The sequence below is a fragment of the Drosophila melanogaster genome, chromosome 3L (genome assembly GCF_000001215.4).
Source record: "Drosophila melanogaster chromosome 3L".
NCBI lineage: Eukaryota > Metazoa > Arthropoda > Insecta > Diptera > Drosophilidae > Drosophila > Drosophila melanogaster.
In genome coordinates this window covers 124,338-146,144 of record NT_037436.4, presented here as the reverse complement: position 1 = coordinate 146,144, position 21,807 = coordinate 124,338, and the positions used below count along the sequence as shown (strand labels likewise).

The 21,807-nt window shown below is 40.7% G+C and overlaps 1 protein-coding gene and 4 long non-coding RNA genes across 13 annotated transcripts; 3 read left to right on the top strand and 2 right to left on the bottom strand.

Annotated features, from left to right (window-relative positions):
- Positions 1 to 249: 249 nt before the first annotated feature.
- On the bottom strand, positions 250 to 16,695 carry Pdk1 (Phosphoinositide-dependent kinase 1). 9 transcript variants are annotated; one of them, NM_167792.3, is made up of 7 exons: positions 14,232 to 14,333; positions 10,761 to 11,087; positions 10,303 to 10,687; positions 9,810 to 10,178; positions 3,266 to 4,375; positions 2,928 to 3,202; positions 852 to 2,630 (listed from the first exon to the last, which is right to left on the bottom strand). In NM_167792.3, the coding sequence occupies exons 3-7, from the start codon at positions 10,508 to 10,510 to the stop codon at positions 2,325 to 2,327; spliced, it is 2,268 nt and encodes a 755-aa protein (NP_728473.1). In that variant the 5' UTR covers positions 10,511 to 10,687; positions 10,761 to 11,087; positions 14,232 to 14,333; the 3' UTR covers positions 852 to 2,324. The 9 variants fall into 9 exon arrangements, with proteins under 9 accessions (NP_001261183.1, NP_728473.1, NP_728472.1 ...); NM_001274254.1 differs by lacking the exons at positions 10,761 to 11,087; positions 14,232 to 14,333 and adding an exon at positions 16,257 to 16,695 and having other exon boundaries at positions 250 to 2,630; NM_167791.3 differs by lacking the exon at positions 10,761 to 11,087 and having other exon boundaries at positions 14,090 to 14,333.
- lncRNA:CR45805 (long non-coding RNA:CR45805) lies at positions 14,574 to 15,415 on the top strand. Its single transcript, NR_133140.1, has one exon. It is a non-coding gene; the product is annotated as a long non-coding RNA:CR45805 (long non-coding RNA).
- A 1,783-nt stretch (positions 16,696 to 18,478) lies between the features above and the next one.
- lncRNA:CR45400 (long non-coding RNA:CR45400) lies at positions 18,479 to 18,824 on the top strand. The gene has a single exon (NR_124738.1). It is a non-coding gene; the product is annotated as a long non-coding RNA:CR45400 (long non-coding RNA).
- A 1,487-nt stretch (positions 18,825 to 20,311) lies between these two features.
- On the bottom strand, positions 20,312 to 20,724 carry lncRNA:CR45402 (long non-coding RNA:CR45402). Its single transcript, NR_124737.1, has one exon. It is a non-coding gene; the product is annotated as a long non-coding RNA:CR45402 (long non-coding RNA).
- Positions 20,725 to 21,136, top strand: lncRNA:CR45401 (long non-coding RNA:CR45401). Its single transcript, NR_124736.1, has one exon. It is a non-coding gene; the product is annotated as a long non-coding RNA:CR45401 (long non-coding RNA).
- Positions 21,137 to 21,807: the final 671 nt, after the last annotated feature.

Below are 21,807 nucleotides of genomic sequence, written 5' to 3'. Positions count from 1 at the left end.
GATTTGAAATGCGTAAAACGCATCGCTGCATTCAAATCCAATATTAATACTATTCAACGAATCTATTTATTATAATATAATGAATAATAAAATAAAAATTATAAAAACATAAACATAAAATAAAATTATATGTAACTAAATAATAAGAAAATAAACAAAAAAATAATTTTTATTAATATTTTTCTCAAAATGATCAAGTTATTTTGGAGCTTCAGGTTTTTATACAATTATGATAAAAATAAATATATTAAATACTCGTACTGAAAGAATTCGCATACACTTGCCCCTGGTAAAATTGGAATACTTATTGATTAAAACATATGATGATTTTAGTATTCCACTAATCGTCCTACAGGTTTACCTATGCACTTTTCGATTTTATGGGTCTTTCCGTTATCTCCTCTTTTTTCTTTTTTCCTGTAGGCTATAAAAGGTAAAAAAGGCTTCTGGATTTGAAGCGCAATGCATTTGCAATTATTTTAATTAGGGCAAGCCCTTTTTGGATTGCAGAAATAGAGCTGTCTTTCTATATCTTAGCCCTGTTCACTGTACTCTTTCTTCGATTTTAGGTACTGCAGCACAAGCGTAGGGTAGAACAAAGTAGTCAGGTCGTTTTATGTGTATCTTACGTAGATTTTGAAACCTATTGAAATGTTGTATCATTTTGCAACGTTGGATACTGGGATACGCGCACTTATTACCCAATCAGTTAGATATTGCCAATTGTAATAACCAAACGAACCAAAATAAAAACAAATTTTATCGTAATTTTGTTACTTTGAAATGTTTTTGTATTTTTCTTTAATTTTTCCTGTTAATGATACGTTCCTTTCGCTCGATTATCTTTTTTTGTTTTACTCGTAATATATTTTTTATTTTTACATGCTTCTCTTTTTTGACATTCTTGTTCTGGTACTCATATATAGATAATATATAATTTGTTTAAATATTTATTTTACAGATTTCTCTCACTATCAGTGGCTCTCCGTTCTATGACATCGTTTAATAAATCGTAATTTTCGTTTAATTTAATTAATTGTATACTTATGTGTGTTGTTGCATATTGCGTTAATTTTAATTTACTTAGGTCGCCAAAAATAATTTACTTAAAAGTAACAAAAAATTAAATTATGTTTAGATGTATATCGACCAACGGCGATATGTATGTACAAAATGTATTTTTTGCTTTCTTTCAACTTCGACTCCTTACTCTACACCTCTGCTCATCACTTAATTACTGTAGCTTAAAGGTAAATATGGGAGGGGATGGGCGCGTTCTAGTAGTAGCAGTGGTAGCAACTTAGACATTTACAACATTTAACTAATTTGTTTCAAGAAACTTTGCAGTCTGTCTTACATCTATTACATATATCTTTGTATAAGACTTGTTTTACACACATTCAATTGGAGTCAGTTGGAGAGACAACGACCGCCAATCTTGACAATCTTTGAACGACTGTTGAGTTTTTAGTGGTAGCCCTTACAAAATAAAAATATAATTTAAAATTCGTTCTTTTATTAGGGTAGCTCAAGTCTTATACATTTCATTATAGGGCAAATAGGTAAACGAAAAGCATAATGAGAATGATAAATAATGATAATTAGCGTTAAACTGTATATTAGAATTACCTAAACAGTTGAGCGTGAAGCTGGAAAAACACCGATTTTGTGACATCGATGGTTTTCCGGCTCATTCCCATCTCCTTCCCCACGACTTAGGGTCTTTTTGCCGTGTGCATATAGCTCACATAGTTCTGTACATAGTTACACTGTTTACAAAATTTATATTAACATATATGTGATCTTCCCACGATAACAGAAACAAAAATTATTTCTCCGACGTACATACACATATTATGTATATTACAGTTTCCAGATAATTTCCTAGTATTATACCATTTAAATACGGATTTTAGTTTGCTTCACGAAATTACTTTTAATTTAAGCCTACAATGCCACCTTGCCTCCGTGTGTAATTCATTTCAATTGCGACTAACTACGCGCTAAATACGAATATATTTGTATTTATGTATGCTGTATATAAATATTTAATTTAAATTTTAAATTGAATTTACTTAGTCGTTATAGATGTATTTTACTTTAGATAAGTTTATTCTAGTGTTATATTTTCGCCCTAAGCACAATACAAATCGGAAAACAGAAATTTGGTTCTAATTAGCACTAGAGACACGATCATTATTTCCCCTTCATCACTTACTTCTACTTCTAAGCTTACTTCTATTCCCGCCCTCTTCTACGCCATCGCTTCGTTTGCACTAAATTTCAACTAAATTAATTTCACATTGCTATAAATAGGACTACGTTTACTTAGACGCCGTCTTCTTGCTAGGTGACGTCCCCGTTCTGGTGCTACCCAATGTCCGGTTGTCAGACGCCGTCGAAGCTTGAGGAGCGTTTACGGGGGAACTGCGTTTCACCGTGGGCGAATTGCTTGAGGAGGCGGCGGATGAATTTGAGATGACAGCCAGGCTATTACTGCTGCCGCTGGAGCAGGACACTGCAGATGTGGAGGAGGGATCTCCGTAGGCCAACTTGCGCATGTTCTCAATAGCTTCCGACCAGTGGATAGCATAGCCTTCGGGATCATCCAGGTAATAGGTTCGATTTGGCTGCAATGAAACCAAAAGAGTAAAATTAGTTGAGCGCAACGCTAATTTTAAACCCATTCACCAAACAAGTTTGAGTTTTTATCTGCCTTGCGTGTGCAGTTTTCAATGCCGCATTTAATTTGCTTTCATAGCCAACACGTGCCCGGGACATAAACTAACGCTCAAATTGCTTTTCAGTAGGCGTGTGACTGGCTACGAACTATAAGCTGTGATGTCATCGGTTCAACAAACTTATGCTTTCTCGGTTTTCCGAGTTGCGCCTCGTGCATCCTTATCCCACCATAGGTAAACACTTACCGTATGGACAAAAAAAATTTTGAAGTTTTTGTACTCCGCTCGGAGATCTGGGCTCCACGGAATTTCTCCTTTTTTGATCATCTGCACGGGATCGATATAGATGAGTCGCGGTCCCGTGGTCAGAAGGAGCATTCGCTTGCGGGCAAACAGACCCTTGCGCTTGTTGACAAACCCCTTCTTGAGGATCACTTCGCCGTCGGCAAAAACGTGCCACTTGTCAGTCTTTTGTTGCTCGAGACGCTGCAGCTTCTCGGCATCGTTCAGGTCGAAAGAGTCTGAAGAAAAACAATACATTCATTAGCCAACGTATTTTTCTGGGGCACCACGTGGACACTTACTCTTTGCGGTCGATCGCTTGACGGGCATGGCCACGCTGCTGCCAACGCCTAATTCTGCACTAAGCAGTCGCGATATCTGCCGTTCGTCAAGGCCAGGCTCCAAATCCCCGGGCACAGTATAGCTGGACCTGAAGTCCTCATCCTGACTTACGCCCGGTAAGTATGGGTAGATGGGGGGAGGGGTTTGTTGACGGAGCGTCTGCCAGTCAATGCCGGCGAAGAATGGGTGCGCCCGAATGGATTCGTAATATCCAAACTCGTCCTGAGCACCCAGGCGGTCTCGCGGATCGACACGGAGCAGCTTGCGCACCAGGTCCTCGGCGTCCTTATCAAAGCCTTGCGGGAAGTCCACGGCGCAGTCAAGAATCTCTTTAAAAATGACATAATCGTTGCTGCCACGGAATGGCGGTAGGCCGGCGATCATCTGATAAACTATACATCCCAGTGCCCACAGGTCCGCCGCCGGGGTTATAGGTCCATTTTGGAGCACTTCCGGTGAAACGTACTGGGCAGTGCCCACAAAGCTTGCCTTTCGGTGACGGTTGTAACGCCTTTGACGATGGCGTGGGGAGTCCATCTCTTCCTGCTGCTGTTCGTCGTCGCCGTCGTCCAACTCCTCCGAATCGCGATCGTAGAAGTCTTCGTCTTCGTTTTCCAGGCGGTCGCTGTCTTCATCGTCTTCATCGGAGTTGCTGCGCCGCTGCTCCGAACAGTGCTCCGTGGCCAGAGCCCTTTCGTGGGCTGTCATCACCTTGGCGGAACCGAAGTCGGCGATTAGCGTGTGCATGTCCTCGTCGAGCAGGATGTTCTCGGGCTTGAGGTCGCGGTGCACCACATTACGGCGGTGCATGTGCTCGCAGGCCAGCAGAAGCTCGGCAGCGTAGTGGCGCGTGCAGGCCACGTCAAAGCTACCCACGCGGTTGATGTATGGCAACATGTCGCCCTTTCGCGCGTACGTCATCACAAAGTAAAGAGAACGCTGGTCCTGGAAGGTGCACGACAGGTTTACGAAGCCGGGAACGTTGGTCATCTGGTGCATCACCTCGCGTTCACGCTTGATGTAGTCCTGCTTCCGTTCGCGCAGGATCAGCCGCTTCTCGCATACTTTAACTGCAAGGAGAAGATCGAAAACGATAGGGTCAGATTGGAGTTAATATGGTATCTACAAGTGTAGATGAAATTACATACATATTTAATTGAAGAATTCATGTTTCTAGAACCTAGTATCCACAATATTTTTACTTAGTGCAGGCAACTATCGGTAAGTCAGAGTTGCGGGCAAACCACATTTTGCTTGCGGAAACAGCTCTTGGCAACTGCAAAGGCATAGATATACGTATACCAATGCAAGTGATTAAATAATTGAATTTAAAAATGCTATATATGTAGGTATAAGCACACAAAGTGAACGCGTGAGAATAATAAAACAGCACACAAACCAGCTAGCAGCACACATTTTTTTTTTTTTTTTTGGCAAAATGCGACCAAATTTTCAGTCTGATGGACTTCCCCCTAAATTTTTGTGGTCCAATCAGAAATTTCTTGCGACCCTTTTATGACCTGTTGAAATAGAAAGGTTTTAGTGCGGACAGACTTCTATTATGAAAGAAAGACGGTGAAACAATAAAGAGACGAGAGTGGAATTTTGATGTCAGAACTCAGATCAAATTGTTTAATTAACAGCGAGACAAATGAAAGCGAGCGCCCTTAGAGAAACTTGTTTTTGACTTCCGCCCCTTTTCCGCTTTCCGGTCCCCCAGAAAACCACAGCAAGCACAGAACTTATGAACTCCATCTCGTTCAGAGCTAAATAAATTTAAAACTGGTTATTGAACTGGAATTCGCGAAAAGAGAGAGAGGGAAGGAGAGAGAGTAAAGAGGGAGAGTTAGTGGGAGAGACGGAGAGTGAGAGATCCAAAGGCGCAAGAGGAACTACACAGTTGGGCCGTATGAAACGGTGTTTCAAACTTGCATCCCACACCCTCCCGTGCGGGGTTAACGGTTATAATGATTGTGAGAGAGTTTTGACCGCTTATCAGTAGTTTCCCTTTTGTTTCTGCCCGCCCTTATTTTATTTTCCAATCACGAATAGCCAGCCTTTGGCTGACAATCGCAACGGAAAATCACAAATCTGTTGAAAATAATGCTAAAAATAATAAATTAGCCCCAACCATATCTGTCAACTTTTCATACTATTATAAGTCTATTGCCAAAAATAAAGTTCAAGATAAATTTGCATTTATTTTTTGGAGGTCCCTCTATCAAGATCAAAACAACTATTCGCGGCAAAAGAGGGCAAACAGAACAGGGAAAAATCCAATAGAATACGAAATTGAATCGGAATCCTGTCTAAAAAACATCGGGGGCGATAAGTCGTCGGTCGAGTAGCAACAAAATAAACACAAAGAAGAAAAACAAAATACAGCAATTAAAAGATTAACACAGCACAGCGGTAGCAACAACAATCAATAATCGAGAAATCAAAAAGAACCGAACGAAAATGTTTTTTACGCGTTTTAAATTTCCCAAGCGATAGAGCAGCACAAATGGGTGCGTAAAAACAGAATTGACCTTCAAAAATTTGTTGCGCAGCAAAATGTAACAAAAAAACGATGATTATCATTCCGATCCTATGCAATAAACACATTACCTATTTCACCTTCTTTTTTCTGGATGCTTTCGCATGCCTGGCCTTTTTCTTCACCTTAATTTAAAAAAAGTCACATTATTAATTCACTTGCGGCTCTACTCTGATATTCTGTGTTTTTTCCCGATTGGTTAGGTTTATTGACCTCCTGATAATCTTAGCCTTGAACTTGCTGCCGTTCTCCGTTTCTCTTTTCCGCTGCCGTGTAGCATGTGCAACAACAACACAAACATCACCGAAAGTAAACACATAAGTAAAAACCCAACAAACAGCTGCAAAGCAGTAAAAAAAAAAAACGTCCCAATTCGCCGTCTAAGCATAAATATTTGCCCGAAGCTTGCTCTTGAGGTCTTAGAGTTGCCACCTCGGTTTATCCCGCTAAATCAGAAGTACTTGTTTTTTAACATTTTACCATCATCCTCCTTGTTTTGGGTTTTTGGTCACAGTGCCAAATTTTCAACTGCCTTATTTTGGCCACAACAACTCTAATATACATATAGCACAAAAATCGTATCATAGGCTGGTTAATCAAGTCACAAATAAAATGCAGAAATCAAAAACAAGGCGAACAATGAAAATACCAAGACTGCAACTTGTTGCTGCAAGGAATGCAATCCAACGAGTTTTAGAATGACAGAGCGAGATAGAGCTACACAGATTGACTACACCGACCAGAAAGCTAGTGTGAACTCGTCGATAAAGCAGTGCCGCGCGTGAGCAGGACACGAATACATATTCTATAAATAAATCAAAATAAAGATTGAGCAACCTTCTCGTGGTTGCACGTTGTTTTTGCTACTGGAAGACAACGTCTAAAATCCGGCTTTTCAAAAGACGGAACACGATTTTTACCTTTGAGGATGGGAAAGCGCCCGCCAAAATGCGGAAGCTCAACTTCTGTAGTCCTTAAAAAGAAGTGGATGAAAGTATAAAAAAAAAATAGACTACGAGGACTCGATAGTGGGACAGAGAGCTTAGAGCCTGCAAATACGGTTGTCTCTTGCTTTGGTGTTCTATGACTGGGCTACTACTCGCCATTCTTAAAGAACTCACCTACAGTTAGCATAATACTCTCGTCATTCCCTAAGTGCACCTCACCGATCGACATGGTAAAACTCCCACGCCGCGTTTTAATTTAGCAGCTTTCACAGTAATCTGGGTGCGGAGTTTTCGAGTTGGCTTATTATGTGTACTCTTGCAAATTTTTTATTATTATTATTGTGTGATGCTTCTCTTGCTCCAGGCTAACAAAAGTGTATTGACCCTTTGGGAGGATTTTTCGGTATACCGACGAGAAACAACGAAAAGCGAGTGTGTGCGAGTGCAATAAAAAAAGCTATTTAATTTTGGCCCTAAAGCGTCGGGCGGACCAATAGCCCACCAAATGTCCTTGACACGTGCAGGAGACACCTTACCACACAAACCCCTTTACCTTCTACCGACGACGACAGATGTCGCAACCACATAAAAAAGAAAGATAAGGCAAGGTGTAAGACAGAATATTATGAATAAGCCTGATAGTAAGCTGGAAAGGATTTTACCGACAGGAGTCGAGTCATGGGTTGAACGTCCCAGTTCTCCGATCCAATATCTCGTTACGGAGCCAAAACAGAACCCCCTAGGCAGCCAAGCAAGTGACTATTTCAGTTGAATACCCCCGGCCTCAGGCAGCTGCGGCTGCGCAGAACCAGCTGCTGTCCAAAAATAAACGTGTAATTAAAAATAACGCAGTGGAGCTGGAACATAGGTGACTGCTAAGAAAGTACCAGACAGCAACCCCCAATAAAGAATATGGAGTCGAGGAGATGAAAAACTTGATGGTAAATCCGAACGTTGCCCGATATGGAAGCAAACGGGTTCGAGGCAAGGATTGCGCGTACAAGTTCAATGGTCAAAAACAGAGGTGGAGAAAGTGGAGTACTTTGAAAATGTTTATATAGTACATATATCCGACTAGCAGACCAGTATTTTGGAAGTTCTCAGCTTTCCCGACTAAAACTAGCTTACATAACTGTACACGACTGCATGGTAAGTGTAAGCAACTCAGGAAACCAACAGCTGCTGTTGACTCTCCCTCCGCCTCTCCTTATCCCTTGCTCAAATCAGGATTATCTGCACGAGCACGCATTGTTAAAATCTTCCATCGCAAGAATCTAAAAATTCGAAATACAGGTAAGCGAGCGGAAAATGAAGGAACCCCAAGAATGTGGCATATGTTGTTGCCAAAGATGGTGAAATACATACATAGCTGCGCAGGAAATGTGAAAAGCCTAAACTGAAATTCGTATGGCGTCAAATAGACGCCGTTGTCGTCATCGAACAGGGAAAACAACAACAATGACGCCGGTAAAGTGGGTAGGCAAGAAAGAGATGGGGCGCATGAAAACGAAAACTGCTGCGTTCATCGTGAATTTGCGTGCGTGTTCATTTCTCGTGCGTGGGAGGCGTCTGCACCAGTGGGTGCTGCGATGTGTACGTGGTTGGAGGAAATGTTGCTGACTATGAAACCCATTAGGTTGAGGGCAACTACACACAAACCTGCCGAAAAACGAACACTGACCTTCAAACAAGCGTCGACTCTGCTCCCGATTGCACAACCATAGTTTGCCAATATTTAGTGCACCAGCTGCATCGGATTCAATGTCAAAAGTATGAATAATATGTTTATTAATTTAACGGAGCGACACGCCTTGGGGAAACTGTTTACGACTTGTGTGAGTGCGCTTCCTATTTTTAAATACATACATAACTAGACTTTGTTATTATTGCCTTCATCTTTACATGCAATTAAAGCGGCCAGAGCAGTAATAACAGCTTTAGGCAGGGGCATCGCATCGGAATTTTTTTTTTCAACAAAAGAAATTCCAATTATTTAGTTTTACCAAATGCCCCCAAAGTCTTCGCCCCTCACTGCAAATGCGTTCTGCTGACAACGTGCCGTTGTGCTCCTTCTCAGCTCCCATTGTTCTGTGCGTGCTTGTGTGCGTCATTGTGTTTGCATTTGCATTTATGCAACACGTGCCTCCCTCCTCTTGTGACGGTATTGATTAGCTGCTGGCGAGGCAAAATTATTCCGCCACTCACGGCGTACACGCCCACTGAAAAGCACAACTGAAAATCTTTAAGCAAATTGGCTTAGCACAAATAAACACAAGGTGGAAAAATATGTCAGTATAAATGCACTCTAGTGGTGTGTGGCAATGCATAGCCTTTTAAAACAATGGCTCTAGAAATCTAGTGAACACCTAAAAGCTGCTTTTCAGCTCGTTTTCAGACTGGTTTATTTGCCGTTAATTTAAATTGCATTAAAAAAACTAAACAGCTGATGGTGCGCGCGAGCCCGACGCCAGATAGTCGCCAACGTCAGCTTTGGCTTTAATCGATAAACAAGCAAAACAAAAGCAAGGAGCTACAGAACGAAATTTGGCTTATCACTCTGATAACAGCCCGTGTCGTTTTCGAGCAAGTTTGATAGACTGACTGATGAAATTACCAATAACAAAAGGGTCACGTGAGCGTCCCCAAAATTTTTCCTCATTTTGTGCCCAGCAGGTAGAAAATGCTGTTTGAAAGCAAGGAGCGCAAGAAATCGTATGCCCATGTTGACCAGTTTGAATATGAGATAATCGTGCAAACACTCCCAAGGAAAGACGCCGAAGACGCAGCGGCCCGCGTTTGTATTGGGGCTCATCCCAATATTGAAAATAAGCGATGCAGGTGACAAACTAAGCGGAGTGGCAACAAAAGCGCCGCGTCTACATTGCGACCGCATTCTCGCGCTGGCGCCAAGCAGAGGCCATACAAGTGCCGTTGAAATACCGTGGGCGGGCATCGGTCGAATGATGCGCCGACCTACTAACTAGTTATCGTACCCACTGAAAACTAAAAAGGACTTACTTGCATACTCGCGGCGAGAGTGTATATCCACGGCCAGATAAACTATGCTATAGCTGCCCTCGCCTATGTAACGACCGAAAATGAAATCATTCGGAGACCTCCTGGGCGCAGGATTCTGTAGCTGTTGCTGCTGCTGCGATTGCTCCTGCTGCTGCTGTTGTTCCTGCTGCTGCTGCGGCTGTTGTTGCTGTTGCTGCGACTGGTAGCCCTGCTGATGCTGCTGCCGCAACATGTCCAATATCTCCGTCTGCTGCCTTATGTCATTCTGGTACTGCTGCAGACTGCAGTTGTGCAACATTCTGCAATGCGGTGTCGTGGCCACCGACGAACTGTTGCTAGCAACCGCTGCCGCCAAAGGCGACGTGTGGCCTGCCAGAGAAAAGCAGAGATTGTGTTAGCGTCGAAGCAAAAACATGTTGCAAACGGACAATGTTCAGTGTTTTAAGAACAACTTGAAACATACTCTATTTGAGTAACTCAGAATTAAGCTTACCGTTTGTCAGATACTTGCTGCTGCCGTAGCGACTGTTGTTGTTGTTCTCAGTAGACGATACCGCTCCGCAGCCGCATACGTTTTGCTGGTGGTGCAGCCGCGATGCCGCTTCGACGACCACGGCCAAGTCTTTTAGGTTGATATCTCTGAAATTCGACTCGCCCAAGGACACTGTTGCTGATGCTTTCTCCTTGGCCATAGCCGGCATTGTTGCCTCTGTCGCCGAAGTTGCTGTGGTGGTAGCAATGTTGAAGTGCTGCTGATGCTCGGTGCCGTTACTGCTGCAGTTTTCGCCGCAATCCGATGCTACCGTGATTACGGCTGCCGCTGCGATTCCGCTAGCGCCGCTGCCTGGCAATTGGAGCTGTTGCTGTGTACCGTTGATCTGGAAAAATATATGCAAAGTATTTGCGATTAAAACAATATTTAATTTAATATAAAATATAATTTGCCTCCACCTTCTTGTTTCGATTAAATGTTTGGATATTTTGCTCAGTACTGCTTGAATTCCAAATGGTCGTAACTTCCTCTGAAACTCACTAACTTTTCATGATTTTTCCAGACTTATATTAAACGAGAAATTTGACATGCTATAAACTAATTTTCTGCTGAACAACCGCAAAGCCTCGAAGCCGATGCTCCAAAGCGGAACTCAAGAACAGGTCCACAAAAGGCAGAACGACAACAGGCGGCCCAATGGTCCGCCATTGACGTCAAGTTCATTGCCGTGTTGTTTTTGCTTTGCGTTTTACTTTGTGTGACTTTGATTTTGGCGGGTTCAAGGACTTGGAGCATAAAAATATAATAAAGTTCATTGCCACCTGTTTACATTTCTATTAGAAGTTTATGCTGCTGGACTTTGGCTTTGTTTTCGTTCGCTTCTCGTTTATTGGTTCGTTTGTGTTTCTTTATTCGCCAGTTTACCATTAGCGAAAAATAAATTTTGTGGCGTGATTTCTTAAGGAATTAAAAGCTCGAGGGAAGCCTTTAGCTACAAAATCAGCAGCAGCCCACAGGCTAAAGTGATGACCACATAAGTAAATCAAGTGAGCGCAACTATAGCGTACGGTGTACATCACATTATTCGGCAAAAGCCCAACTCAGATAAGAAAGAAATCAGTTTCAGCCCAGATTATTAATTATGCAACGGACAAACCATAAAACTCAGACACACAAACTCAAAATGTGAATAAAAATCAAAAAACCATAAAAACAAGGTGAGCAAATGCGTCAATGAAAGTTTCAGCTGGTGGCTAATTTTAGAGCAACAACGAGCGAAAGATTAAGATACGAATGGAACTAGGCTTTGGAGTTGGGGATTTGGACCCTGACGTGGGAACCCAGACGAACAAAAGACAAAAAAGAAGCTTCATTTCGAAAAAATCCGATCGATTTAAAAATTGATCGTTTTGTCTGGGAAGGCCCCAAGAAGCCCCGTCCCCAAGTCCCTAAAACAGGTGTATTATCTACGGCCAACAAGAAGCCCTCAATAGTAATTGTCGTCATGAGGGGTCCAATGTGCGTCACTCGGATTGGAATGCGGTTGGTTTACTTTTTATACCCGCAGCTCCCGCGACACTATTGGCAATCAGAAAAAGCCGTCTCTTTTCTTTCTATGTTAAAACATGACCTCAACAGCGCGCTGTGATACACCCACTAGTCAATCCAAACAAAATAAACATACAATTTTCAGATATTTGAACTCTGCCGCTTTAACGTATTAAAATAAAAAAAAGAAACATTTGAAAAAAAGTTGCCTACCCACTTTATTGAGATTTTTGTCGTCTGCGACGCTAATTAAGACGACGATCTGCGTCAGCGGCTGAAACTAGTCAAGCAATTGGTGAATGGCACTGACAGCGATAACAAAACAGGAAATACCCAAAATTCCGAATTGTATTGTTGTCCATTACATGGGTTTAACCAGATTTCCACGTCACCCAAAACCCGAAAAGCTCATTTGCATCGAAACGAGCGTTGAAATGGCGATATGAAGAAGATCCACGTCCATAAAGATGCTGTGGAAAAATTTCGAAGAATCGAGAAAGTGTACCTAGAGTGGGCGTGTATTGGGGAAAAAGAAAATGCAGAGAGAAAAAAAAAACTGAAGATCCGCTATATCACGTGGGGGATGCGAATTGGGATGGGGATGTCGGGGATATATGTAACCGATCTATAAACATAGAGCAGAGTAGCTCGACGTCTCGTTGTCGGCGTCGTCTGCGGCGTCTAGACAAAAATGACATTTAAATTAATCTATTTTATTGCCAGGCCAACGCCGATGAACGTTTTGCAGCCACCCAACCGATCCCCCTTCTGCGCGTCTTGACACTGCCTCTGCCCCTGCGTCCATGTTCAATTTATATTTATAAATAAGATTTTCGTCTACAGAATGCAGCCAATTGAAAGCAAAAAATGCAGCACAAAGAGGACGTTTGATTAGAAATAGCCAGAAAACGGTGGGTAGCGATGTCTATCTCAAGGTATGTGACCAAAGTTTATTACGAAAGAAACACCAAAACCGTACACGATAAATTTACACAAAATATTTTTGTTTTGACACATTAAAATTATAAATCTTTTGTCGAGGCCACACAAAAAAGAAAAAAAAAAAAAAGGTTAAGCTATCATTAGCGTTTTTTCTAGCTTGTCATTTATTAAATGGCAAACGAGCCTCTAAGACTAATTCAAGAACTATTGTATATGACAAAAATATTTTGTTGAACTGCGTATGTATGTATACTTATGCGATTGCTATAATATCTTTATCGTTGCGTTTCAACAGCTTTTGGTCGAAAAGTTTATAATGCTGCTAGATAGCAGTGTGCATCACCAAGCATACAATTCACAGTAATACAAAATTCGCGAAATTTGTTTAGTCTTTTTTATCATTTATTTGTTTTTTACCCGACTCGTTTGTCTTTGTATTTTTAGCCAACGCCTTTGCCGTGAATTTTTATTGGACAGACCACACCGATCGGACGATTATTTGTTTTTAGAATAAAAGTTCTTTATATGTGGATGACACAGTACCTGAATTATGTTCATTTCAAAATTCTGTTCTAAAATTTAACGAATAATTTTGAACTTGTGTTAATCTCGACTTTTTGCGATTACTTTGATGGAAAAAGCACGGCCTGCTTTCATCTACATTGGATTTTCACAGTATTCTTGTCTGTCCTCAAGCTTAGTGTAAAAAATTGCAGTTCCAAATAGTAAAAATGTGCTTATGAATGAAAAACGCACGAAGAGAGAGCGGGAGTGCGCTAAACAAGAATGCAAATGAAACGACTCTCGCACGCACACACTTACGTTTAGGTGCTGGGGCAGACGGGCGCTCTTTGTTTGTCTATGTTGTAATTTCGATTTGGGGTACAAATTCCAATGGGCACACGAATGAAGAAGAAGAGCCAGCCACCGCGTACACGCACACACTGTACAGAGCGAGCGCGCGTATTTTTTCGACTCTGCGCGTGCCTGTGTATATGTATGTGTGCGGCTTTAATTTTATTTAATTCTTAGCTTTGATTCTTAACATTCGTATTGTGCTTCCCTTGATTTGCACAATTATGAAACCGCCGCAGTATGTTTCTCGAAACAAATCACAAAAGTTCGCCAGAAACAACAATAATCAAGACAATAATTCCGACGCAGTAGGAAAATTTATAAGAAACGAGACGCTGTATGTGTCTGTTATTTTTTATGCCCTCTTATTTTTCTAGGAACTGGCTCACACTCATACGTTGTACTACATTAATTTGACTAATGAAAACAATCGGTTAAATACTTTGAACACAACACGGAGGGAGAATACACTTATTTTTATTCCGATTTAGATTTTATGTAATTTATTTGGCCTTTTGTGGAGTATTATTTAATCGCACCACTACAGCACTACATCACACGAACTTGGGGCGTCGTGTATTTGCCTGTGTATGTATATCAATGCCAGCGCGCTATGGGTGTGTGTGTGTGCGTAGTCGAACGCCGCGTGCACGAAGCGACTGGTTTGAAATCCAATAAGAAACTATGGTCGGGCGAGACTTTGACTTCCAAGCATTTGGCTCGAGCAGCGAAACCGATGGGAGACGAGCGCCACCCGAGAGAACTCTCTTTGGCGTTGCCGCCCCCGCCAAGCTAACCCTCGGCGCTCTCAGTTAAATGGGGCCAAAGCAGCGCAGTCGTGTCGCCGCTGGCGTCACAATTTTTTTTACAAGGCGAACAAGTTGCGCGCCACTTTTGAGAGCGTAATTGTTGCACTGTAATTGTTTGCCAGTGACTTTTTATAAATAAACACGACGGGGCAAAGCGAAAACAAGTTTCAGTCGAAATCCACACAACTACATAAGGCCAAAGAGAGCGCACGCTCTTTTTGAAGAGAGAGAGTGAGAGAGAGAGAGAGAGAGAGAGAGAGAGGGGAGACGACCGCATTCCTAACTGTAAACAAGCAAGAAGCGGAGACACTATAAAAGTGGGAAAGAGACAAGGCGACAGGCTAAGAATGCGGCGCTGCTGGAAAAACTCGTTTTTCCCGCTGGAAAAGGAAAATATGGATAAAAAAGAATTCGAGGAATTTTCGTGCGAAAGAGAAAGAGAAGTGGTGTAAAAATAAACAAGAATCCGAACCCGATTACGAATACATACACAGGGCAACGAAGGAAGAGAATTGGAATAGCTGAAAAACAGAGCGGACAAAACAAAATGCTTGAAAAGCGAAGGGGCAGCTCAAAGCGGACAAGCTGATACGTAGTAAAACATACCAACGACGGCAACTTCAAATGTAAATAAGTATATAAACGAGGTATGTAAGCGGATGAGTGTGTGCAACAACAACAGTAAACCTAATGACAACAAACCGAGCAACAGACATGCAAGTGAAAGGCCTTTGCGTTGTTTCCCATCCACTACTCAAGTTATTTGCAAAATAAAAACAGCTAAAAGAAGACAAAGTGATGAACTCGGATCGGGAGAGAGAGGGGCATAATTTTACTTTTGGCTGCTTGCAAGAGAAAATAAAATAAATAATTCATTTATTGGTTGCTGCTAATAGATAGCAATTAAAAGTAAAAGAAACCACAATAAATTGTTGTTTAGAAACCAGCTGGAATCATTGTGTTTTTTTGCTGTGAATTTTTGTTGTTGTTTTTAAAGTATCAAGCAATTTGCGAGGCAATGAACTGCAGTTGTTAAATAAATTTAGTCAACCCCTGCGGCTTCATTAAACTTTTTTATGCATTTTATTTTCGTTGTCGGGTGCCTGCAAAATAATTATACACATCCACTGCCTATTTATGTCGAGTAATATAAGCATCTGAAAATGTATTCATAATCAACTCCATCTAGATAGCTTTTAAAGTGGTTGTTATACAGACAGTCGTTGAATTATCTTATTTTATTGCCCACTTAGTGAGGAGTTTATGGCTTTGATCTTTATATATTATACCAGCATGTGTTGTCAATGGAAATTTTTTAGATGAAATGTACGGAAATATTTAAATTTATTGGTAACAAGAATTGCAAAAAGTAAAAATACTTTTTTTTTTTGCTATATAGCTCAAACATTAAATTTCACAGCTTTATGAGTATTTCATTATTTCATGTCAATAAATTATTTTGCAGCTTTTGTATTTTGTAAACAAAAATTTGTACAACCAATTCAATTTTTTTTTCCAAGAACAATTTTGTGTAATTTAACGATAAAATTGATGGGAGGTATTTTCTCGAAAGCATTACTTGTAGTTTGTAAAAAAAGTTTTACTAAATTATTTTAATTAAAAACAACTTTAACAAATTGTACTTTCGCATTACCCCATATCTATGCTATAAACTTATTTTTTAACACCTTAACAAGTCTCATAAGCCTCATAAGATATATTCACTTAATCAAAATTTAAATAAATATAAGTATATATGTATCAGGGCCAAACACCGCACCTTTTTAAGACACTATTTACCTTGATAGACTTTATTTTGCGCACAACGTAGTTGTTAATTTTGTTGGACCAGCTTTTACATTTCATGATATTTTTCGCGTTCTCCGCCGTTCTCGGGGAGGATGAAGAGGCAAAGACAACGGTAAACGGATTGCTTTCGTCACTTGAAGTTGCTGCCCTCACTCATTTCAGTTTCATTTCGTTTTACCGGTTTTTGTAATATTTTTTTATTTGCTTCACTTTGCGATATTTATTCACTTGAGTTTTCACCGCCCGGCGACAGTTGCAAAACCTTTGTGATTGCAAATGGTAATTATACGTATACACGAAGACTCGGGTCTTACTCGCATTTCTTTTTGGCGCGATAAAAGGAAAATTGGACGTTGTGGTTTTTCCAACAGGGCGTCAAATTTGTATCCGTGATTACGACCGAACCCGTCAAATTTCCGATTCGAAATGAGTCGAAAAGGCGAAAGAAAAGGCAAGGAGAGCGCGCTAAACTGGGAACGGCGGCATTGGGCCACAGTTACCAAATCGTGAGCGCGGAGAACTGGAAGAGAGATAGAGAGTTATGGGGTAAAAAAGAGTGCGGAGAAGTGTAAGAATTTTCATTTGAGTTTTAATCGACACATGAATAATGGGAAAATTATGTTATTTTTTATTAAGTTAGCTTTAAATTTATATTTTTGTATTCTTTTTTAAATAATTAGTTTTTAACGGGTTTTGTTTGTTTTTCTTTGATTTTGCGTATATATTGCATCTGTTGAAACACGTTATTGTCACCCTAATGTTGGATAGCTATTAAATTTGGGTATTTCTGGAACTTTCTTGAATTATTTGCAGGTCTTTCGAAAAAACAGTTATGCATATCCTATTCATTTCACCGATTTGCAAGTCACGGTTCCGTTATTGCCGCGAGTGGGCAAGCTATTTGCGTTTTCTTTTACATTTCGAATGCGCCGCCCATTAATTATTTATTTATTAATGAGTAAGTGACGCACTTGTTTTCATCCACTTATTTGTTGTTACTGCAACGAATCTTGCTTACATTTACATACATACATACATAGGTACATAATTCCATCAAGATCATGCATCAGTGCCACGCCCCCATCTATAAAATGAAATTGTGGACAACGTCGCTGTCGTAAACTTCCAAGGCAATTATGTATGTATGTATGTGTACAAATGTGCATTTTCTGGAATTTAAACTATTCCCGCTCTCTTCGCGCACGGATCGTTCGTTGATCCGCACTCTGGGTTCCACATTAGCATAAGTGTAAGGCCTTCTACACAAACGCGTTCCACAATTCATTCACATCGCCTGTTCCACAACTTTCCGGCGTTCCGTCACGTTCGCGCGCCTTTTCCACCCAGCGTGAAAAAATTCACTTGCTGCTCCCGCTCCCGCTCACGGTTTTATTCTCGTTTTTACGTTTTACTACGAAGCGAAAACAAAACAAAATTAAGGGGAAGCGGAAACTGCAGTTGCTTTGGCTTTGCTGACGTGGATGCCGACGCTTTCGTCATCAAGTTTTTCTCTCACTTTGTTTTTTTTTCTCTTTAAGAAATATTGTAAATATTAGTTCTGTTCCTGTTATGGTTTTTTATCTTGTTAAGAAATATTGTAAATATTAGTTCTATTCCTGTTATTTTCTATATTTGGTTGAGTTTCCATTTATGTATTATTTAAATTTCCTAGCTTAATTTGTTTAAAGACTTACTTGTGAATTGCTGCGTAGTTTAAATAACACAGTTTAATAAACACATTTAATATTCAAAGACCTTATCAATTAGCAATATAAGTAATATTTCTTTAGTTTTTGTGTACTTGTGATAAGCACTCATTCAAACTGAACGGCGTTTAGGCTCAAATAAATCTATGAAAATTACAATTCGTCTTCATCGAATGAACTTTGACTGCATATTTTAGAAATGGTCGCGAATTTTCTTCTTACCTATTTTATTTTATATAATAATCAAATTCAATTTAATTTGTCTCACCCTTAGCGAGTTCGGTGGCTTAGTTAAAATCGTTTTTATTTGGCCTCTGCTTTTAGCATTTTGTGGCTAATTTATTTCTTGCTTTCTGCTAAAAAATATTTGAAATTAGCATTTTTAATGGGCAGCAATCGAGGTTCGGCGAGACACAATGTCGCCTGAAAAATATTTTTAAAATCCCATTTGCATATATTTTCAGCCAAGCGCTTAGTATAAAAAGCTAATTTCACGAAATCCCAGCTGATTTAGTCATCAACGGTGGGCTGTGCACCAGTTTCTTTCTAATTGCTGGACTTCCCCCCGCTTGGAAGCTAAGCTTGGCAGACGAACCGGTTCGGAACCCTCGGAGCTCTCATTTAGTTGCCCATTATTAAACCCGTCGGTATCCCAGAGTTACACATCAATGGACCCGCCGATTCGTCCTCAATTTGTTTAATTTATTAGCAAATAGTGGTGTGGGGTACGGTTTTGTGATAGCGTGTTAGGGCAGCGCAATATGTCGTTTTAATCATCAAAATGGGCTGGGGAAATTTTTTTTCTGTTGCCTTATGAAATAAATTTAAAAAATGCTTGGGACCAGCCAAGACCATTTTCTTCACTTAGCTTTTCATTTCCACACCAAGCCACCATTTGACATGTGAAAATTTATGAAATTAAAAAGGGGAAGTGAAGATCCTAAATGTAAGTGCAATCCAAACTGAACATGAACATCTCAACATGAAAGGCTTTAATATTTAAATATTTGCCAAATATAAAGCAACAGAACCGCTATTATTTTGCTTTTTGAGTTTCCATTCGCTCATTTTCCCACGGGACGATAAAATAATAAAGTTCTGTTCGTTTCCCCTTTGAATTTTGATCCAATTCGATTATAAATGAATGCGCATGTCGAACAGAAACAATTAAATTAAAAGCCATAATTTAATTAACACCCGTCCAGTCGAGTGCCCGACACAACAACCAAAGCAAAAATGAATAGGAGTGACAGAAAACAAATCAATGAGAGTTTCACACATACCACTCACTTTTCCCATTTTTCGCCCGGTGTACATTGCGCAAACGCCGCGTGTGGCGCCAGGCGGCGTGAAAATAAAATTGGCGCCAAACGAATTCGCAATGGTCAATTAAAAAGGAGCAGAAGCAATGCGACCACCAACTTACCTCAAACGGTTTATTTAAAACTCTAAACGGTCGTTTTCTATAAATTATTTTGCTTTCGTGGAAGAGGAGGAAGGGGCACAGGCGGTCAGGAGGACAAACAGGTGACTGCAGCTAAAACAATGAATAATTTTCGGATGGCGCCTCAACGGCGATACTCGACTTTTCCGTTCCCACGTTCTCGATTCACGTGCAACACGACAAGTGCGCCTTACAGTAGTTCAGGCACTCTTCTTTCAGCCCGGCTCGAGTGGCTATTTAATGGGGCGTGTGTCAGGGCCACCAGATGCCAGGTGAAAATAAGCCAATTCTCCGAGAACGAATCAATGCACCTGGCTTTCGTCATAAAAGCTTCGCACAATAATGACATTTGCATATGCATTAGTTTGGCGTTATTGACAGTTTAATTGGAAATTAGAATTCTTATCGGTGTAGCTTAGCATTATTATTTTAAAGTACTCTCCTCTTTTCAAAATGCCCCTTGCATAGTCCTACGCTCGGAATTTAGTAATGAATTAAGTTTTTTAATTTTTTGCCCCCTTTAAGGGCATTTCCAGTTCGTAGTTTTCCCTTCGTAAATTTCTGTGTTTTTTTGTTTCGTCGGCAAAAGCGCAATTGATGATTGCATGAATATGTTTTCCAATTGCGTCGCAGCAAAGAGAGAAAGGAGTGCAGTGGGTGCCCCTAGGTACTTAAGAGGCAGACTTTTGTATGGCGTCTTCTTATTCATTTGTGCGTGCTATGAAAAAAGGCGTCCCAGAACCTGGCCCTAATATAATTTTGTAATATATTATTATTGAAAATTTATTGAATTTAAGCGAAAGCAAAAATGTTGTTTATATTATTTTCAAAGGCCTTTATAACATTTTGCATTTTCCCATTTTTGGGGAACATTTTGCTACACCTGTGCTTTTTTGGTGCACGGTATTGCGTGGTGCGACGCTATTGTTCAAGTTCAGCGCTAGGAAGAGCAATAGCATAAGCGCAAAACAGCGGCCCCAATGCAGACAACATACGACCTTTCTTTGTGGGCGCGAGTGGGCGATGCCATGTGCTTTGTTGTTCTGTCGCTCACCTCTGTCCTTTCCGCCTATGAATACTAGATACCCACTTACCTTTCGCATAGCCAGAGTCGCTTGTAGCAAGTGCGACCCGTACCAATCAGGTGACAACGTATCACGGCTTGGAAATTGACATACACAGAACTTTGCTTTTATATTGGGTTTGGTTTTTTGATTCGTATTTGGATTTGGTTTTGGTTTAGCTTTTAAGCTTTTTGCGGCTGTTTCATGTTCAAGTGCAGCGGCCGCTGACCGAAGACGACTGAGTTGCACTTGCCCTGCGGTCACCGCTTAAATAACGGAGCTGAATAGCTGAAACCAAAACCAAAACAAATCCGGAAGAAAGGAAACGGGAGATGGAACTAAATGAAGACGTGTGCACTGGGTATCGGGACCTGGTGAAGCCACATACATACATACGTGGGAGGCTGACTAATGGATTCTGTTCCCGGCGGTCGAGAAGGTTCCTTATGCATACAGTCGTCGACCCAGGAGGTTGTTATTCATACATACATATATACATACACATAACGGTGGGGGTGGACTGTCATCGCTGACTGGATATAGAAAATAAAAATAAATAATATGTAATAAATGATTCCCCTGGAGAAGCAGAGTTTAAAACCTCTCAATATAGAGCGATTGTAATTGTAAGCATACATACAATAAAGAGTGGAAATTAAAAATACATTTGTTTTAACTCAGCCTTTCTGCAATCAAAAGGTTATGCCGGGTTATGGGTTCAACAACAATTTGATGTAATGCTTTGCTGAGTTCTTCCTGCATCCTTCTAGCTGATTCAATTGCAAATATCAAGCTGTCAGATGTGACACTAACTGTGGCTGAGAGCCGTTAACTGTATTCGTCCACCGGCACTCCCACACCAAAAACGCCCACAAACATGCTGTTACAACTGAGACGACGGTGCTGTCCTGGTAACCCAAATACTTTAATCACAGGCGAAGGCACTTTGACTTCGCAATCGCCACGCCCCCCACCCACGCATTTGTAACGACTTTCATACCCGCAACTGTAAATACCTCCCAACACTTGAAAATTGCGCCAATAATTATGAAATAGAGCCACATGACGATTTTGCCTTTACAGATTTGTCCCGTGGTGGTGGATCACGGATTATACTTCGTCATGGGTTAACCTACTCTTATATACTTTGCTATATGTACGACAACCAATATTCGATTTTTTGCAATATATACTAACGATGGTTCGCTTTTGAAATGTTCAAGTGCAAAAGATGATGTGGTGCCGATTGCTAACAACTTTTCTGCCCTTGCCGACATATAGATATACACCGGTACCTATGAACACACTTATCGGATACGGACTAACGA